This window comes from Mixophyes fleayi, chromosome 11 (assembly GCF_038048845.1).
Source record: "Mixophyes fleayi isolate aMixFle1 chromosome 11, aMixFle1.hap1, whole genome shotgun sequence".
Taxonomy (NCBI): domain Eukaryota; kingdom Metazoa; phylum Chordata; class Amphibia; order Anura; family Limnodynastidae; genus Mixophyes; species Mixophyes fleayi.
In genome coordinates this window covers 40,063,461-40,085,971 of record NC_134412.1, presented here as the reverse complement: position 1 = coordinate 40,085,971, position 22,511 = coordinate 40,063,461, and the positions used below count along the sequence as shown (strand labels likewise).

General features: G+C 39.3%; 1 protein-coding gene across 1 annotated transcript in view; it reads right to left on the bottom strand.

The window, feature by feature from the left end:
• Positions 1-4,821: 4,821 nt before the first annotated feature.
• Positions 4,822-22,511, bottom strand: part of LOC142107553 (myosin-10-like) — a 139,007-nt gene continuing 121,317 nt past the window's right edge. The window contains exons 39-42 of the mRNA XM_075191051.1: positions 21,033-21,241; positions 18,330-18,438; positions 17,885-18,057; positions 4,822-7,381 (exon numbers count right to left, since the gene is read on the bottom strand). Of these exons, the coding sequence (XP_075047152.1) occupies positions 7,249-7,381; positions 17,885-18,057; positions 18,330-18,438; positions 21,033-21,241 (624 nt within the window). The 3' untranslated portion in view covers positions 4,822-7,248. The remainder of the gene's footprint in view (positions 7,382-17,884; positions 18,058-18,329; positions 18,439-21,032; positions 21,242-22,511) is intronic.

The following is a 22,511-nucleotide window of genomic DNA, read 5'->3' as shown; positions in this document are numbered from 1 at the left end:
GATTATCACAGCATTTGTGGCAGCTGTATGGTTTAACTCAGTCAGAACTTGTCTCTTTCCTTGCCTATTTTTTCACGTCTTGAAGAAACCCCAGAAAGCTAGCTTGGTGCTTATGTCTGTTACATAAATACTTTAGTAAAGACCACTCTACCATAGAAAACAACAATCATAAAAAATACATTACATCTATGGGATAGAGTCAATTCCCCAGTTTGTTCTTTAGAACAACGCGTCCCACACACTATTACCGTTACTATGGTAACAGCTGCGCATTATTACTGGTACTACGGTAATTCCTCTGCATTGAAATTACCGTAGTAACGGTAATCGTGTGCAGGCCGTGTTGGGAGTAACCTCTACTCCTATGTATCTTAAAGTAGAACTAAACCTAAAAAATATTTTTAATGATATGCTAGGTCGGTGGTAGTCATTGAACCGACTACCTCTAACCCGATACCACTTACCTCGACAAGGATTACTTGACCGAAAGTTTATTAATGTGATTTAAAAGACTTCCGATGAGGTAACATGCGATGAGGTAACATGCGATGAGGTAACATGCAGCCACCTGTAAATTACGTCACTTTTAAACCCGACAGTATTATTTCTGGTCTTAAAGGGATAATTTAAGGAGGCGCCGCCTCTATAATTTAAAAACCTCACTAAAACACATTGCTGACCTGGACCTCCTTAAATTATCCCTTTAAGACAAGAAATAATACAGTCGGGTTTAAAAGTGACGTCATTTACAGGTGACGGGATGTTATCTCATTGGAATTCTTTTAAATTACATTCGGTCGGTTAATCCTTGTTGGGGTAAGTGGCATAGCCGGATTAAGGGGGGGCACAGGGGGTACGTGCCATGGGCCCCCCTCTCTCTGAGGGAGGAGAGAAGTTGCTGGAAGTTTTTATTAATTTTCTTTTTCACCCTCCCCAGCTCGCGGCACCCCCCCTTCCGCGACCGGGGAGGGGGGGTGAAAAAAGCATGTTAATAAAAACGTCATTGGTGGTCAGTGGCAGCAACAGGCAGCCAATCCTGAGGCTGCCTGTTGCTGATTGGCCTCAGACAGGAAGTGCTCATTTCACTTCCTGTCTGAGCAGCGCAGAGTGATGGTGCAGATAGCTAGGTAAGTGTATGTGTGTGTGTGTGTGATGACAAGGGGGCTTGTGCAGGGGGGGCTTGTGCAGGTCCCCCTTAACAACACTATATATAAATAGTGTGTGTGTGTGTGTGTGTGTGTGTAAAAGAAAAAGTGATTTTATATACATATATGTAAAAAAAAGTGATTATATAATCACTTTTTTTTTTACATATATATATATATATATATATATATATATATATATATATAGGCGACGAAAGCTTCTGAAATGAAGGAGATTGTTTGGCTGTGGAATTCATCCTCTATATACAGAAAGTGCCTGAGCTTACATCAGAGAAGTGTCACTTTTTCAATTGAAATGCTGGTTTCTTCAGAGATGTCTGGTACGCAGATTATATAATTACCTATCTCTATTGCTGTTCTATGTGAATAGGTTTTTTTTTGGACCTGGGTTATAACACCTTTTCTCACAGTTGTGACATTGGCAAATGGTCACTTTCACGTGGTGTAGACTATATCATATACAATACTACACTATGTTTGCTTCTGTTTGCATTTTTTTCTATTTGAGCTGAGATCCAGAGGTACAGCTATTGAGGATAATCCAACATATCTCAAGATTTTCTACCTCAACTTCACGGTACGCATGTTAATACAATCGCTACTTTTCTTTATACTTGAATTACACTATGAGTCGCCCTGCCTGTCTTCTGTTGCAGTGAATATATATATATATATATATATATATAAATATAAATATGGGCCCCCTTTACTTACCTTAAGTCCGATCCCCTTCTCTTCTTTTTCTCGCTGAGTCTCTCTGTTCTGTGCTCCTCCGTGCTGTGCTCGCAGTGAATGTCGGGCATTCACTGCGGGCACAGCACGGAAGAGGGGACCAAGGAAGGAGCTGGATCGTCACCTGACCGCCTGATCTGAACGGTCAGATGACCGCAAAAGATAAGTGGGTTTTTTTTCCAGTTTTTTTTTACACAGGATTTCTTTTTCACAGCAGTTCTGTCTTGCTGTCTTGGGCCCCCTTTCCCGCTGGGCCCCCGGGCACCTGCCTATCATGCCCAGTCGGAAAGACGGCCCTGGGCTTGTTGCAGTATAATGTGTGTGAGGGCAACAGGGGGCTTGTGGCAATGTAATGTGTGAGGTAGGTAGTGGCTAATTAATGGGCGTTATTTTGTTTGTGGGGTGATAGTGGGGCAATTTAATTTAATAGTGGGGTTGGTGCAGACTTATCAATGTAGGTTGGGATGATTAATTTAATGTTGGGGTGGTTTGGGCGCTATTAATTAAATGTGTGGCAGAGTTTTGGAAAAAGGATTGCTATTTCTTAAAAGTGAATGCAAGTTATTTAATGTATGGTAGGAAATTGGTTTATTTAATAAATGTGATTACTATTAATTTAATGTTGGGGTTGTTTGGGGGAAATGGGTCTTTTTATTAAAGATTAATAAAATTATTTTACAGTCGGACTTGTAACAGAAAAGGGGCACTAATAATAAAACATGAATTGTTTTGATTTAATGTCAGACTGCATAGAGGCAGGGAGGTCTATTGTGTTCACTCATTGCTGATATTTCTATATGTCATGTACCTATTCTATTTCCAAACAGGGAACCAACATTCCAGGATCCAGACAAGCACAACTGAGCTTAGGACCCAAGCGGCAGCAACAAGTATTGAAAGCGTGAAAAACAGGTAGGAGAGAGCAGGACAGTCTGCCAACTGTCCTGATTCTGGTGGGGCAGTCCTGAGTTTGGGGACTGACCCAATCAGTCAGGACTTTGTCCCGACTACAGGGACAGTTGGGAGGTATGTCCCACTTCACACTGCTCTGCTCATGAAGGGGGAGCTGCCTGCACCTAACAGTAGTGCACACAGTATTGTCTGTGTATTTGTCTAAAATTATAGCCATAGTACACTTTAGGGGCCCCCCTGTCTAAAGTGCCCCAGGCCCCCCAGAGCCTTAATCCAGCTCTGGTAAGTGGTATCATGTTAGTGATAGTTGCTATAACGTACCCTACCCTGCTAGGTGGTTGGTGTATTTTAACATTGTCTTTATATTTGGAGCAGCTATAAATACACTATCTTTGGTCTGTGGAAGACCCTTTAAAGTCACTGAATTGAGGTAAGTTGTCACATGGCGCTCATTCGGCTTCCACAACCGAAAACCGAGACGCTTACCTGTTCCCCATTGAAGCATACTTCAGCTGCTGGCGTCCTGGCTTTGGTTCTACGCATTGCGCAGACCCTAAGCCTTTATGTCCTCTGCACATTTTCCATTGGTTCTCAGTTCTGGCTCCAAACTTGAAAAGGCACTTCCTCTCTCTCCTCAGTGCCTGTAGATCAAGTTACCTACCTGATTAGACTTAGTCTTGTCTCCTGTGCGTTTACCTTGGATCCTCAGTGCCTCCTTGTTCTCGTTACCCTTCTGGTTGGATTGTCCACGCTGAACCTGTCTCCACTGTGCTGCTGTACTACGGGCTTTACTGCTCAAGCTGCAACAGCCTCTATTACCTTGCTAGCTGGATTGTCCACGCTGCACCTGTCTCCGCTGTGTTGCTATACTACGGGCTATACCGCTCAAGCTGCACCTGCCTGTTACCTTGCTGCCTGGACCGTTCACGCTGCATCTGTCTTCACTGTGCTGCTGTACTACGGGCTAAACCGCTCAAGCTGCACTTGTCTCTGTTACCTTGCTGGCTGGACTGTTCACGCTGCACCTGTCTCTGCTGTGCTGCTATACTATGGGCCCAACCGCCTAAACTGCACTTGTCTCCATTACTCTGCTAGCTGGACTGTTCACGCTGCACCTACTCTTATTGTGTCACTATACTACAGGCTGTATTGCTCAAGCTCCACTTGTCCCCATGACCCTGCTGGCTGGACTGTTCACGCTGCACCTATCTTTGAGCAACTACACTACAGGCTGTACTGCTCATGCCACACTAGCCTCCATTAACCCGCTAGTTGAATTCTTCACTCCGCTACTTGACTGAAGAGCATACGCTCCACCTGTATCCATCAGTCTCCCCTGGACCTCCGGCTATAGAGTTTACATTCCAGCCACTTCCATCGTGTCTCGTCATAACATCTTATTATTCACTCCCCTAGGGTCTCGCCTGACACTCCTTGTAGGGGCCGTGACCTGCGGGCGGACGCCGCTAAGTCCAAATCACCTTGCGGTGGTCACTCTGCGCCCTGCTGGTAGTAGCGCCAAGTTGGGCAGATCCAAGAATCCAGTATACCAAAACCGTGACATAAGTAAATAAACTGTTAGTCACAACACATGCTACAGGAGGACAGCTAATCAGAAAAAACTCATTCATGCCTCTTATATTACATTTTATGAGTTATATTGCATTTTCAAAAAGTTAAAATTTTAGAGTTCTGTTTCGAATGATTATAGTGTATTTTCATATTCACATTTAGTTTATGTAAGTGTATATTTCACACAAGATAAATTTAAAAGCAAAAACAAAATTGCAGATGGCAGAATTTACAATGAAGACAATATAATAGATCAATAATTAGGAATTTCCATGTGAGCTTGGTAGCTAAACAAAGACATTGCATAAAGAAAAAAGGTTTAATGACATTTTAATAAAAGCTATGTATCCTTTCCTTCATTGTAGATGTGGCTTTTAGATTTAACAGGAGAATAAGAATTTTATAAGAAGTTTGTACATCTTTACTTGTCAATTACACACACCTCTTATTTCTTCTTTATTAAAAAAAAAGCAAAATCCAATTAAAGAACAAAAAACAATGATAAGGAAAAAACTGCCTTCTCAATTAAATCATTTTAAAAATAACTTTTATAAATTCCATTGACAGAAAAATATAAGACTAATTTTTAAGAATGAACATGAAAGTCATGCAGATACATACACATCAGTCTCTTCAGTAGGTCTGCTAGCATGGAATAGTGAACAATATTTGTGCATTGCATTTTACTGAATAATATTTAATGCTATTTTAACAACTGTATTAAACTTTGAGTGTCATGCCATAGAGCTCACAAGCACATTTATTTAAAAATCAAAACAAAATCCAGTGTGTGAATAATGTATTCCAATAATGTTGTATACTGGTCAGATGTATAACAGACAGCATCTTATCATTGTATACCCTGTAGGCAGGAGTCCCGTGTTAGGCAGTTTCTTCTTTTAACAATTATGCTATAATAAAAGATCACCTGTGCCCAAGCAGCAATATCTCTAAATACTGACCTGTTTGAGTGTTTTGTAGGCTAAGTTTGCTTTTACAAAAAAATCAGTTCTCAATTTAAGTGCTACAAAGCCCCAAACTAAATTTCCAAAGCATATATCCTGCTTATATTGATAAGTATTTGTCCTTGGACTTTGGTTGAACTAAATTGGAAAATCCTAGTATAGATTTAATTCCCTTTTGTTGCTCTGAAGATGGAGAAGCGGAGTAGTAAAGGTGCCCACACACTGGTAGATCTGGCAACTTGGCCTGAGTGGAGGGATCCTAAATTCACAATTAGTACAGTTAGCATTCTCCACCATTCCTGATTTCATCTCACAGACTCCAATCAGAAGTTAATCCGGTTAAGCTGTCATTTTGAGCCCTTGCATGATGTGATTTGGAGCTAAATAGGCTTACTATGGACTAATTAGTCAGCAAAAGTGCAGTCTGTACATATATATTAATAGGCATATAACTTGGTGCATTAAAGCTGCCATTATCCAGTGACAGTCATGTTGCCTACAGATTTGAAAAGGTTACGAGGTTCTTAAAGTGGGGGGGAATTACCACTGATGTAGGAATGAAAGTAAAATACACTTTTCAACAACAGGTCTATTAGTGTTTCAGGATATATGAATGCCGACTGTCATGAAGACACCAGTAAAATGCATCTCTTTTTTGTAGTCCTATCCATGATACATCTACACAGGGAAACAAATGACCCCAATATTCAAAGATAAAATAAGAATAAGACATGGCTTAGAAAGAAAGTGACTTAATCAAGTTTTATGTTTCCAAGCAATTAAATGAGATTTATAGCATTCATCAAACAGTGTCTGCATCTATATTTCATGATTTTGTTAATTCAAGAAGCTCTTAGCTATTTAAGACTTTAGATATGTAAGAAGAATGGAAGACTGTGTAGTCATTCTGATAACTTAAAAGACAATCAGGAATATCCATATTATTATATTATATTAGACGGCTCTCTGTCTGTAAAAATCTGCCAAAGACTAGATCTCATCAGGTAAAAATCCATTTTACACATTCTGCTTAAATCAAGGTCAGCATCTGCACTGCAAACAAACATAAGAATACCCAGAGCACTAGTTGTGAATAAAAGTTCTTCTTGTTAGAGGGATGCAATACAATAGTGATGAATATATACCATTACATTAAAAAAGGTTCTATACACCAGTAACTAAAGGAATGCCTTTGGAAGCATGAGGGGGATACACAGTGTCATGTATTGTTACTGGTAATGGGCACAAGCTTGGTATAATTAATTAATTTATTGCTATTTAACCAAATTTGATACTCATATAGTATAATTCTATTATTTAAACAGAAGTACGCCTGTACTTTGTGTGAAATGTGATTTGAAATATCACTTAACGGTACAAATGTAATTATCACCAATTATGTTTACATCTTATTTTCAATTGAGCTTGAGTGGGGAAGATCTGAGTCATATTATCTATAGGTCGGGAACACACCACTGTGAATGAAAGTCACTGAAATTCAGTGGTACTGTTTATATTGTTGTTAAAATTAACCCTGGCATAATGATGCTAACTACACTAGTGGGCCGCCTTGACGGATCTTCAAATATCAACATGTCCCACAGTACTCCATTTATTTTTCTATATAGGTATAAATGAGTATGCCCACATTTTGCCAAAATTTTGAATTCATCCAATATAAAGTGCTCTGTGAAAATCATGGCTGAGATAAGAAGACAAAGGATTAAATGTACTCATATGGAGTGTTTAGTCACTCTTTGAAAAGTCATTTAAGTTGTCAAAAACAGTCTCTACGCTATGTTAAGTGGTGTATCATTCCATTTGTTTCTGGTTAACAAGTCTGTCTTTAGGTTTAAAGGGACAGTTAGAAGCTCCACCCCCCTTCTAGTTGTATGGTGACATCACTCTGGTTGAGGCTGCTGCTGATGATTGGCAGATGGCTCTCCACTATGTGCATCTGGTTCCTCATCAGAGACGGTTTCAAGCTGGTAGACTTGGCGGATGGTTCGTGTGGTGAACTGAACAGGTGCCCTCCTGCAAGTCAAAGGAAACAAAAATTGAGTTTTCACTTGATTTTGACAGTGGAAATTCATGTCCCCAATAACAAGATAATGTTTTAAACATTTTACTACAGCCTTATGATTGAAATGGATGGTTGAAATAGCTGCATCTCTGATGGCAAAATTTGAGCCAACTACCCAACCTGACTCATGAAGTACAACAGACCTTTGGCTTTTGTCACTTAAGAGATGTCCAACTGATAACCCTTATTAATGAGTTTATAAGTGCAATATACTCTGGCAGTGTAGACTGTTACAACAGATGTAATCATACACATCAATGATCTCTATAGCAAATGGGCTGTCAGTTTGCACTGACATGTTTACAAGTGCAAAATGCACATAAGTCATACTTTCATCCTGTAAGCAAAAGGTGCCCCAAGAGGTAAGTATAAAATGCTGCTCCAGATAAATGCATCACTTGGTTCAATGGGTCATGCTGGCATATCTGTATTGGCTAAATTCATATATAAATTTATTTATCCACCCTTAAAAACCTACACATTTTGCAACAATTATTTTAAACAAAAAATACCCTTTTTGTGGACAGATTTCTCCCATCATTGTAGTAAGAGAAAAGAATAATATACAATATATATTTGCATTTTTTATGACAGGCAAGCATTTTAATATGATATTCCCACAAGACATCTTTGTTTGTTCCCAATTGTAAAGCGCTACGGAATTTGCTGGCGCTATATAAATAAATGTTGATAATGATGAAATGTTGATGATGACATAAATGTACTCAACCAGCTTGCATTTAATTTGTCTACCAAACTTACATTTTAGGGTCTGTGGGCTGATTCATTAAGAAACTTAGGCAAGAAATTTTAATATTTGTGTGCTACATGAAAAACAGACATTATTTAAGTTTATGTGCAAAAGAGAAAACTAATTTGCACCCCTTGCATTGTAACATGGTTTTGTCCAGGAGACTTAAGTAAGAAATTTCTTGCCTAAGTTCCTTAATGAATCAGGCCCTGTGTTAAAATTTTAATATATAGTCCCACAAAGGAAAACAAAAATCATTAACTCCTCAGCATTTTACAGCGCTTCACATGATGACAACAAGTTAAAATATAGTGTATCCTGAAATAAACAATCAGGGCATTGTCTTCTGTAAACTGTGAGTCTCTAGCCTGAAGAAGGAATAGTACCCTGATTTAAACAAAATATTTTATTGAAAGGGTAGTGGGTCACTGAATCTTTTAATAGAACTTAATGTACAAACGACTGAAATACTGAACTTAAATTCAATTGAGACAAGTACTGGGAGGCCACCAAGACAAAATAGGTTCTGGTATTCATCGCAGTTTAATGCTTCTGTAATGACCACTAACACAATTACAAGCTGCTACTTTACAGCTAGTAAATATATCAAATAAATATACAGAAATACACAATATTTAAAAACATGTAACCCTTAGTATTATAAAGATACTATTAAAAGAGAAGTGAATGTATAGTTCATTTTCAAACCACAGCCTGTGTTTTATTAGCGCCATATGTGATTATGTAAAATCGTGTGTGAAAATGGTTAACATAAGGAAAGTTAAGTGTCCATGTACATCAAGAAATGGATATTGATAACTCAGCAGGTTGAAGCACAGGCAACTCTCTGTGCACAGCTATTCCTCATTAATAGCTCTGCCCAGCAGGGGTCCTGCTTTTGCCGTCAATGGGCATAACATCCTTGAATGTCAGACAGGGATTCCTTTGTGCACCGGGTGGTTATGAGCACCTGGACTGTAATAAATTTGGACCTGTTTTTATTTTCTTTTGCAGTGCAAAAGCGGCTATGAAGAGACACAACATTGTCAGACATAAGACAGGGATGGCACAGCACAAGGAGACACAGCCAAAAACATGCCAGAAATTAAAGGAGTTAGAGGGAAGTAAATAGCAAAGAATCAGTAGGTTATTTTAATCAGGTTATTTAACTTAAAAATAACACTTCAAAGCACTACAAAGAATTAGTTATGTCTTTCATCCAAAAGTTGCAATCTCTCTAATTTAACAGTATTTAACTATGTGTTGTTTTGTTTTTTTTGCAATAAGTCACTTGAAAATCAATGTTTTATAATCAATGTATATGTTTATTATAAAGAGTGCAAATGGAAAGGTGTTTTTATTATAAATGCAGATATATTTTAAACATATAGGGAAGGATTGCATCTTTAAAGACGTAAGGCTTCTTTAGGCAGTGTAAGCACTGGGGTTCTCTTGTTAAGTTCCAGTCACATGATGCAGCAGGCAACATTCATAGAACTTTAGCAGTTCTTGTGTGATAGAAACACTATTGCAGTCAAATATAAAGTATAAGTGATAAGACTAAAATATGAGGGCAAACAAACTGCAGTACTTTTACTTTAACTTTAAATGTTCACACCATTTTTTTCTTAAATTGATAATCCCCAATTGATAATACGACCTGCAAGCAATTTTGCTTATATGTCTGCTTCCTTAATCTTGAAGTGGCTGCCGGAGGGACTGAACAACCAGCCTTCTGGAAGCAAATAGTTCCAGGAGGTACAGCGGGGTCCCAGGAAGCCAATTCCCTAGCTCAAATAGCTTCAACTAGCGACAAGGCAGGGACTGCTGCCCCAGAATCTGGCTGCTCTCCCCTGCTACTAGTTTCAGCCAGGGAGCAGAGCCAGACCACGGCGCCCAGTCCCTGGAAGTCAGTTTGGGCGGGAGATTTAAAAGATAAACCTCACGCCCCACACAAAGAGGCACCAGGGGAGAAGAGTTAGTCGAGCCCCCAACTCTAATCCGTTCACGGCTGTACTGAGGTTTGGACCCAGCACCCAGTACCACCACTCTGCCCGCTACCCAGCAGCTCTGGCCAGTGTGATAGGCCAGGGGGGATCCATCTACAGCATCCCTGATCTATAGGACAAGGTCAGGGGTACCAGCCCAGGTACACCAGTAACAGGGTACGCTAGCAGCGTCACTCATGCCGAAGAAACCCGGTTATGGATGCCGATAAGGAGTCTATTGGTGGCAGCACGTGTAAACCCCTCCTATTGCGGCAAGCTGGCGCATTTTGGATAACGAAAGTGAACGGTGGCAAAGTAACTTCAACCAGTTCCCAGCAACAGGAGACAGGGTGGTATAGGCGGTCCATCCTGTCACAGTTGGCAAGTATGGTTAAAACGCATGACAAATGCATTTAAAAAAAATCCAGTTTTTCTGAGCCATAACAGTAGCCTTGCCTGTCTGCAAAGCCGTATTGTACTGGACAAAGAGGGAGAGGTATGGGAGTGCAAACTAAGAAAAATAGTAGATTACAAACAATTTCAATCTAAGACAACAGAAAACATTAATAATGATGTGCAAGCCATCCTGTTGATAATTTAAAAAAAAAATTATAATGCTTGGAACGTTTTAACTTCTTTGTTGTAGATTACGATAACTTTTGACAATGTTCTAAAACTAAAAATGGAAGTCCTCCATTGTCTGCAACATAGGGCAGAACATACTTATTCCCAAGTCACAGATATATATATATCTGTGTAGATGCAACAAATCCAGGTAGTCTTACATTGCTTACAAGGAGAAAGTCCTGGTCAGAAGTAATCCCCTTCACAACAGAATATATAAATTGCTTTAATAAAACAACTTGTAAAACTTGAGATTCCCCCTTAGTTTGGCTATTATGATGACAACAACAATGAGCTTGTGTGCCTCACTTATGAAAAGTCATAATGTTTTTGATAATTTATTTTGTGATGAAAATCAGATGATCTATTTTAAATAAAAAAAAATAATAATTGTGCACCATATTTGCACAAAAGACAATGTACATGTATAGATCTGTCCTTGAGCAGCATAGCAAATAGAATATACTTGAAACAACCTTTTTAATAAATACATTATAGTAATTTGGGCTCAATTTTATTTGATTACTGTATATTTTATTCTCACTTTTCCTTTACACATACATAGGCAAATTGTTGAAACAATATTTACATTGTATTATAGATCGCTATGTTTCTGTACAACCAGGGATAGTCGGGCTCATGCACATGTATTTTATGTGCAGTTTTGCCGTGGACAGGTTTCCTGAATTCACTCTTCCGTGAACATATGTAACACAATTTAAACTGAGTTGCCACAGAGATCAGAGATCACAACATCATGTACAAAAAAAGTGCAAGTGGGATCAGATCACTCCAACAGGTGAATGTTTGTAACTGATGTGTGCGATAAATGCAAAGTTTGGAACAAGCTCATATTTGGCGTGTTCCCTTTATTATGTGGTGGAGAGTTTTAAACAATCATCTTGCTAATTATTTTTATACTGTACCTACCTGGGATTTACAAAATATATATATATATATATATATATATATATATATATATATATATATATATATATATATATATATATAATATATAAATAACGTTCTACTTACGTATATGTAAGTGGTATGTTAGTAAGTAGTATATTATTAAACTATTTTTCTTGTATGTACCTATCTTGTAAGTAGATGTTTAAATTTTTAATTAAACCTCCAAAATTGTTATAGTATCACATTGGTTGCTTTGGTATGGGTTGCTGTAGATCCAATTAAATATATTACATAGCACAGCAAGAAAGAAACAAGGTTAGCAGGTGTTGTTTATCACTATTTAGCTTCATGCAACTCAATGATCTGCATCAATACAGGACACTTTGGCTGGATATTTGTGTATGCGAACGTTAATGTAGCAGTCAAAGCAAATTATCTTTCACACACAGGTTCATGCAAATACACATACTTGCGGTGCTGTCGCTCTAACTTGCTGTTATTAGAACAAGAGAAAGAAATGATGTCAGAAAATAGAATATCTTTAAGGTTACAGAAACTAGAAGTGCACTTAGATTCACCTGCAAATGCTGAATACTATAGTGTCAATATAAAGAAAGAAAAACAGGAACACTTGTGTAATGTAAGTACACTCTCCCCTCCTGTAAATAGATTATATCCACTGTTTTCAATGGAAACCCTCTGAATATACTACTAGAAGTACAAGGTACTTTTTAGTTAGGATATACAAATAAGGCATACAAAAGTTATGAGATGTTGCATTAAGATAAAATGGTGAAGTGGCATGCGGATGGCAGTTAAAGTAAGCTGTAACATTAGCTCAGCTCTTTACACAAGCTCCCAGTTTTCCTTATTCTCCCAAATATAAAGCATTGTAAATTTCTGAACAGTGTTGGCAAAACGTCACAGTTAACGCTGAGGATCGACGGCACCAAAACAAGGCTGTTTTGGGATATACCGAACTAACAACTTTATTCAGCTGCTGGAGACACTGATCTCAACTGTCATTGCTATTGCAATATCTGTTCAGCTGCCCACTGAACCCAATTGTGATTGCTGTTGCCATCTCTGTTTGGCTGCTGGACCCTCTGCACCTAACTGTCGGCATATTGGACCTTGTCTTGTCAGAGCTGCAGAAAATGCCTACCCTATTAACCCCTGCCAGGGGGCAGTAAAGTATTCTTCACATCCTCCATTGTCCTGCACAATTGGGATTAATTGTTCCTTCCAACTCTCTCATTACCTACCCTAGCTAATACACATTCATCCATATAAAGGAATTTCTAAACCACCGCACTAGGCATTCACATATCCAGTCAACTATTGCTTTACTTATGTTAATATCTTATGACTGGATTGGTGCACCTAAGGCATGTATAGCAATTCAAGTTATGAAATAAGGAAGACAAATAGAAACATGTCTAATAAGGGCACTCTGTGTTAGTTATACATTGATTAAAATATACCTTTTATTGATTAAGTTTAAAATATTCTTAGAATGTTCCCAATTAACCTAGGTGTCATTAGCAGCGAAATAAAAAAGAAATAATAAAGTGAAAAAAATAATAATAAAAAAAACAAAACAATTAAAATGGCAAAAATTTGCCAAGCCGCGCTGTGTTGTTGTGTTATTATTCTATATAATCTTTATTATGATTCTATATAAAGAAACCAAATGCTGCAAATTATCTGTCTTGATAAACAGATAAAAGTCATCCAAATATGTAGCCACATCTATGATAGCTCATAATTGGTAGTTTGGATTAGATAGAAGACAGGTATAGATATTGGAAACTTAATGTAGTAACAACAATTCTAATTTTAATAATGTATAACTAACACAGAGTGCCCTTATTAGACATGTTTCTATTTGTCTTCCTTTTTTCATAACATTCAACCATATGTCTTACATCTCTCCATCATGCACCTACTCAATTTACACTATATTTTTCTCCTGTTCGTTTTCACCACACTTCAAACTCCTCTGCACTCTTCATCATCCTATTTCTTCCTCCCCAATTATTATTTCAACTTCTCTAGATCCCACCTTGCTAGTCTGCACACATGAACTGTTTTGTTTCTTGTACCTCAACATCCTACATAAAGAGAAATTTCATTCACACCCACATACCATACTCGCATGTCCTCTTTGTACCTATGGCTGCTGGTGGCATCTCACTTAACGCTCCTCGCTCAACCACTAGACTTGCCATCCGCCCCGTACTTCTAATCCTGCCAACCTTACCCTTATCTTCACTACCCTCTCTTCTCTTCTACTGTGCACTTTGGAATGCTAGATCTTGAATCCATTCATGATCTATTAATTTCTGAATCCCTCAACCTCCTTGCCATTAAAAGAAACCTGGCTCACCTCCTCTGACACTACTTCCCCTGTAGTTCTCTCCTATGGGGAACTTTACCTCAGCTACACTTTCAGAATCGGCATTCTAATTTCTCCCAGCTGCAACTTCCAAGTCATACCTTCAACCTTCAGAAACCTTCCTATCGTTTTCTTCCTTTGAAGAAGACACTAACCATCTATTTTATTCTCTCCATCTTTGTTTTGCTGTCATTTATCATCACACAGATCCAGTTTCCTAATTCCTTGACAACTTTGCAGCCTGGCTTCCTTACTTCCTATCCTTTGACCTGCCTACTCTTATACTAGGTGATTACAACATTTCTATTGATAATCCCACTAAACTTCTTTCACTTACTTCCTTGACCTTATCTTCTCCAGCTACTGCTCTCTCTCTAATTTCTCAAATTTAGCCCCCTCCCCCACTCTCCGATCACAACCTTCTTTCCTTCAGCCTCATCTTACCATATGCCCTCCCCCCTGCACCAAATCCACAAGTACAAAGTGACATCCAATTACTCAACCCAATCCACGTCTCATTTTCACTAAAACAACTACTTTCTCCTATGACTGCACTGTCCTTCCCTAATCAGGCTGCCTCTTTCTACAACAAAACACTCATTGGAGCCTAGATAATGCAGCTCCAGGTGCATACAGTCTCCGACGATCCAAACCCCAACCATGGCACACTGATCAGATCAGCTACCTGAAAAATTGCTGCTGATTCCTCCACTATATACTCATCTTTTCATCTTACAGCACTTCCCTTTCAATTGCCAAACAGACATACTTCAAACCTCTAATATCCACCCAGACTTCTAACTCACGTTGCCTCTTTGTCAACTTCAACTCACTACTCTGCTCACCTGCACCTTCTCTGCCTTCCTCCCTCACAGCCCATGATTTTGCCACCTACTTCAAAAACAAAATCGATATCATTCAACAAGATATTTCCTCATGTCAAATTCCACCCCCTCTACCCACGTTTTCTCAATTCATTCTCTCTCCAGTAATTGAAGATAAAGTCTCTGCACTCATCTCATCAACCTGCCCCCTTGACCATATTCCCTCCCATATTCTCTGCTGCCTCTCCCCCACGGAATGCCCACCTCCAGCTCATCTCTTCAACCTTTCTTTTCCCACTGGCACATTACCATCCTCCTTTCAACACTCATCTCACCAATTCGAAAGAAAAAAGCCTCAATCTCCAACTATTACCCTATTTCTCTCATCCTCTTTGTCTCTACTTGAGTAACTGGAGTACAATTGCCTGTCTCACTTTCACTCCTCTCACTCCATTCTCGATTCTCTGCAATCAGGCTACCCCTCCAACATTTCATTAAAACTGCTCTCACAAAAGTGATCAATGATCTACTTACAGCAAAGTGTAAGGGTCATTTCTCCATACTCAACCTCCTGTTTTTGACAATGTTGATCACCCTCTTCTAGCCATCCTTCACTCCATTAGCCTTTGTGACACAGTTCTTTCCAGGTTCACTTCCTAACTATCGAACTGTTCCTTTAATGTTTCTACCTCTAGCACATCCTCCCCTGCACTCCCACTATCTGTTGAGGTACCAAAAGGCTCTGTTCTTGGCTCTTTACTCTTCTCACTGTACATCTCTTCTCTTGGGGAACAAATTCCCTCTAGTTCCACCTCTACGCTGATGCACCCAAATCTTCCCTTTCTGTACTATCTTATGTAACAAACTATCTTACTGCTATCTCCACATGGATGTCCTAACACTATCTAAAGCTCAACATGACCAAAACAAACCTACCATCTATCCCTCCTCCCAAAGTCACCACCTCCCCTCAAATCTCCCTCACCGTCAATAACACCACAATTTCCTCAGTGTCCCAAGCCCCCTGCCTAGGTGGTACACTTGACTTTGCCCTCTGCTTTATTTCTCACATCCAGATTCTCTCCCAGTCCTGTTGACTCCACCTTAAAAACATGCCAGAATACGCTCTTTTATAACCAACATGCTACCAAAACTCTTATCCATTCTCTCATCTACCGAAACCTCCTGCTATCTGGCATTCCCGACACCCATGTATTGCCACTTCAATCCATTCTAAATGTTGCTGCAAGACTGATCTTCCTCTATCACCACTCTGTATCTGGTGCACCACTTTGCAAATCCCTACAGTGACCCCCTGTGTCCTCCAGAATCTAATTCAAATTACTCACCCTTACCTACAAAGCAACACCACCTCTTCATACATCTCAAATCTCACATCTAAATACACCTCCTTGCCCTCTTAGATCTACCTCTGAACTGTGCCCCAATGATACTACTCACACTAGTGAGGGTCACAACTGTCCCACTCTCCGCTATGAACAACACTCACTGCTCTTGCTTCAGCTGTGCCCTCTTCCACTTAGAATGTAAGCTCTTTCATGAGTAGGGCCCTCCAGACCCTTTGTTTTCCTGTCTGCATTTATTTTTTTAACCTTTTCCCTGTTTTATGTATATCCTGTTTCCCCTACTGTATGGCATTGTGGAGCCTTACAAATCTTTGACAAAAGTCTGACACTTTTTTTTTTAAAAGGGCCACTAAACTAAAATCAGAAACACTTCTTAATATTCCACTGTCAATAACAGTTCCTGTGGCTGTGGTCTTTCTTGAGAAACACAATTTCCCACTAATATATTGGGAGCAAATCACGTCTTACTTTGAAGAATCAGGCAGCTGTTATTATGGAGCGAGACAGCCCCAGAAATCTTGTGTATGGTTAGAGTGTTTCCCTCTGGTTTAACGACTGAAAGAGGTAGGCAATGCACAATGGCATCTGTTCACGCACTTGCTTGCCAGCTGGAGATGGCTTCCTGATTAGCATAGAGAGAGAACTGCATAGTGGCAGGAGTGGGAGGTATTAAGGGATATAAATGTGTGCAACAGGGGGATATTAATATTGTACATATAGTACATATGATAGCTAGAATCAGACTGGTTGCTATGGGAAACACCTCTACTTTTCCTTTTTAGAGGGTTTGAAATATCTATCGGTAGTCTGCAAAGTGTAATTTATATACACTTCCATTTTCTGCTACAAAATTGTTCAAGCAGTGACTAGTCTCACATCTCTAAATCTTCAACATGGGAAAACTCAAAGACAAATTAGGTCACACCCCTGATCCGCATGCCACCCCTATTGGTAGCACCTTTTTTCAAGCAGGAAACACCCTTTACTCATGAAAATCAGAACTGTTGAGAGGCATGTATTTAAAAGGCTTATAGAAAACAGTACTAAGTAAAAGGACTTATCGTGCTGGAGATTATGAAAAGTCTAAGACAACATTCAATTTACCCCAATTGTTATAACTATTCATACATCCTTAAAATAAATGTCCTGCTAAGAACTAATATCGGGCAGAATGATTCACATTATGAAAACTATGTGTACATATCATTCAGTGTTAGTGCCAGCTTTAGGATTTTCTCACTTTGTCTAATGTGTACATAGAAATTATTACACACATTGTACCCTACTGTTATTTACATTGTACGTTTGCATTGATAAACTGTCTGAAGTCTACACATTAATTGTTCGTAATAGGTAAAATGCCATAACTTCAGAAACAGACTAGTAACTATACAATGTAATTCTAACCCAAGACAACACTAAAGATTAAAGCACGGCTTTGGAAAAAAATTTGTCTATGCCAAATTAATTACAGGTCTGGCAGCCAAAATGACACCTCAGTGACTGAAGTGGATTTATCAAGAATAGAATTCTGCTTGCTACTCTCCCTATTCAAAACCGAATTTAAAAAGAGAAAATCACCAAGCTTACCTTAGCCTGCTCCTAAGTGTGGTCACCTCTCTGTTCATGGACTCTGCTGAATCTGTGACATCTTCCAGCTCTCTCTGCAGTCGGCGGCGATTTGAGTTGGCTCGTGATGCATCTTCTTCAGCTTCCTCCAACTGGCGCTTGAGCTGCTTCATGCGGATATGTGCTTTCTCATTCTATAAAATAAATGGCTTGTTATTACCCCTTTTTATAATAGTGACAGATCTGTGACTGATGTTCATGAAAGCTGTAATATGTTGCTTCTGTTTCTTACAACTTAATTCCAAATCATTCCCTTGCAAATGCAGTATAAAAATAACTGTAACCTATGCACTATTAAACACTGTATAAATATGATAATGGTAGACTTATGATTAAAGAAATTTGAGGATAAATTTGGGCAAATCCTAAAACATTTAAGTCACAATCAGAATTGATGAGAGTGTACCTGGTCTTTAAACTGATCCGCATTTCTTCGCTCTTCTTCTACCTGTAAGAGCACCTCCTTCAGCCTCTTTTCAGCACGTCGCACCAATTTGTTAGCCAAAACACGCTCCCTGGAAAAATAGAAATATAAAGTCCATACTTGTCTATTTTCTCTGTATCATAATGATGCCGCTATAAGAAACACAGACTAGAATCTAAGGCAACCTGATACACTTTGAGGGGGCGCATTGTGCGACCCTCTAACCTTCAAAAGGGATGTACATTAATCTTAATCTCAGCAATAAGTTAAAATAATACATTTAATCAAAGAAAGATACCTACTGTAATAACATATCAACAGGCATTTAAATAAGTGATACAAGCTATAACAAACAAATCTGACAATAAAGCAGGAAGGAGCTGGGGGCTGCAGGTGATGGCTGGGAGGGCCGCCCTGTTACCCATCGCTGAACTAGGGGCTTCAACAGAGATGTGTCTTGTTTGGTTATTTTAAAAATACTAACAAACATATCTGGTTCTCTGCGAGAGAAATATGAGGGTGGCAATGAGATGAGGGAGCAATGATAGACGTATGAGGGAGCAATAAGAGACATATGAGGGAGCAATGAGAGAGATATGAGGGTGGTAATGGGAGAGATATGAGGGAGCAATGAGAGACATATGAAGGAGCAATGAGAGAGATATGAGGGTGGTAATGGGAGAGATATGAGGGAGCAATAAGAGACACATGAGGGAGCAATGAGAGATATGAGGGAGCAATGAGAGAGATATGAGGGATGTAATGGGAGAGATATGAGGGTTGTAATGGGAGAGATATGAGGGAGCAATAAGAGACACATGAGGGAGCAATGAGAGACACATGAGGGAGCAATGAGAGATACATGAGGGAGCAATGAGAGACACATGAGGGAGCAATGAGAGATATGAGGGTGGTAATGGGAGAGATATGAGGGAGCAATGAGAGACACATGAAGGAGCAATGAGAGACACATGAGGGAGCAATGAAAGACATATGAGGGAGCAATAAGAGACATCTGAGGGAGCAATGAGAGATACATGAGGGAACAATGAGAGACACATGAGGGAGCAATGAGAGACATATGAGGGTGGTAATGTGAGACATATGAAGGAGCAATGAGAGACATATGAGGGTGGTAATGAGAGACATTTGAGGGAGTATTGAGAGACACATGAGGGAGCAATGAGTGACACATGAGGGAGCAATAAGAGACATATGAGGGAGCAATGAGAAACACATGAGGGAGCAATGAGAGACATGAGGGAGCAATGAGAGAGTTATGAGGGAGCAATGAGAGACACATGAGGGAGCAATGAGAGACACATGAGGGAGCAATGAGAGACACATGAGGGAGCAATGAGAGACACATGAGGGAGCAATGAGAGAGTTATGAGGGAGCAATGAGAGACATCTGAGGGAGCAATAAGAGACATATGAGGGAGCAATGAGAGACACATGAGGGAGCAATGAGAGACATGAGGGAGCAATGAGAGAGTTATGAGGGAGCAATGAGAGACATCTGAGGGAGCAATGAGAGACACATGAGTGAGCAATGAGAGATATGAGAGAGATATGAGGGTGGTAATGGGAGAGATATGAGGGAGCAATGAGAGACACATGAGGGAGCAATGAGAGACACATGAGGGAGCAATGAGAGACACATGAGGGAGCAATGAGAGACACATGAGGGAGCAATGAGAGATATGAGAGAGATATGAGGGTGGTAATGAGAGACACATGAGGGTGGTAATGAGAGACACATGAGGGAGCAATGAGAGACACATGAGGGAGCAATGAGAGACACATGAGGGAGCAATGAGAGACACATGAGGGAGCAATGAGAGACACATGAGGGAGCAATGAGAGACACATGAGGGAGCAATGAGAGACACATGAGGGAGCAATGAGAGACATATGAAGGAGCAATGAGAGACATAGGAGGGTGGTAATGAGAGACATATGAGAGGGTATTGAGAGACATATGAGGGAGAAATGAGAGACATATGAGGGAGCAATGAGAGACATATGAGGGAGCAATGAGAGATATGAAGGAGCAAAGAGAGTCATATGACGGTGGTAATGGGAGAGATATGAATGGCAATGGAAAGAGTATGATGAAGGAAATGTTTCTATATGTACGTGTATATTACAGTATAGTATATATTAGTTCTTTTTTTGTTTGGGCTCTTGGAAAATGAAACCAGTGGCTTAAAGTGATAAATAACAAATTGGACAGTGTGCCCGCATCCTCCAAATACTCAGCTAGCCCGAACAATAGACCGCTGTGGGGTCCCTCTATTGTAGTGGAAAAACAAGTTATTTTCCCCATTCATTTGGGGAAAAATACTTGAACACACATATACGGTTTTGTTTTCTCGTTCAGCTCACTGGTTTGAAGCAACCTCAAGTTTCTGAAATCAGTGAAAACATAGATGATGCCTGTTCTATACTTATAACTGAGAATGTGAATACAGTGATTGCAGTGATACTACAATGTCCAAATTTTTTCCCCACAAGTTTTCATAAAACTGACATTTTATAGATTAATTTGCCTTTAATAGGTTTAATGATTAGCAAGTAGAGCTGTAAATTACTAAAAATAGCAATTTTGATCACTATTTCTGAAAAACAACCATTAGTAAACTCGACTTTGTCTCTTACTGAAAAATTATATTCTTCACTCACTTTGATTCTTGTTCCATTTGCTCCTCCAACTGAGCAATTTTAGCCTCCAGGGAAGCAATAGTAATCTTGTATTTAGATCTGACAGTGGAATCCATCTCATTTAATTTCAATTTGAGTTCCTTGTTCTGCCTCTCTATTTGCTGACGGGCATTCTCTGCCTTCTGGGAGAAGCTTCTCTCTCCTGCCAGTTCAGTGGTCATTGACTCCACCTAATGGAAACATCAAGCACTGTAGCTGCAAATTTACATTCGCCTCCAATTTCTGAGTACAAAAAAATGAGCAACTGAAAAACTTTAAGACAAATACATGAACAAAAAGATATTGGTGTGCACAAATGTTGAAGGATTACTTAATGTGAAAGTTTCACTACAAATAAAAATGAAGAGTTACTACAATGCAAAGTATTATTCAGAAGCTAAAAGAGGTGATGATCTTGCCTCTAGTTGTTTCATCAGTGTGGTACTCATAATCTGTGCAACATAGTGTACAATAAATATAGTTTTCATGGCAAATCTTCCTTCATTGCTTCATTAGATTTCAGGGAATAAGAGGAAGGCCACGGAAGAGTGGATTTTAAAAAACAGATAATGTGATAATCTAGGAGATTCACTGCCCAAAGTAGACCAATCAGGGAGAGATTTCTAAATCTACATAATTTGTCTGCATGCTGGTTGAGTTTCACCAACTACTGTCACATTACATCAATTTAAAACAGTGAACGAATCAAGGACAGAATGGCAATAGAGACAGTAGGTATTTGTCTCTTGGTCACACCAAGAGAGATAAGGCTTTTTCTTTAGTTCTGTATACAGTCAACTCAACAGGCAATGTCACTGTACCAAGCACCTATAGTATGTGACTCTTTCACTAGATATCAACATGTAGCACATGCCCTTGTGTTTCTAACTCCCATTGTCCTATAGATTGTAAGCTTGCGAGCAGGCCCCTCTTACCTCTCTGTCTGTATGTATTACCCAGTATTGTCTTATCAATGTTTGTTCCCAATTGTAAAGCGCTACGGAATTTACTGGCGCTATAGAAGTAAATGATGATGATGATGATGATGATGATAGCAGATTTCACTGTAAGACTTCATTAAAGAAATAAGTCATAAACACGACTATCCTGCAGAAGGCGACAGCGTCTGGACTGCTATGAATAACTACTTCTGTATTCTTTGAATAATAGCCTATTACGGTTAACTAGCAGATGAGACTACAGTGCTTGTCCTTGTCCCGTGGGCCAAAAGTTGCAGTGTTTCGGCCAGCTCTCGAAACAATACGTTGAACAAATGACAGTATAAAAAGCACAGTCACTTGCTATGTGTGACCGAGACTAGTTCTTGTTGAGAAGGAAACTGAAAATAGTTATAATTGCAACAAATTGTTCTTAACTGTGCTGCAGACAGATCCACTTATGAGCTGGATATTTCAGCTGACAAGAGAATATGAAGACAGCTTGAGATCTCATCCGCCTTCT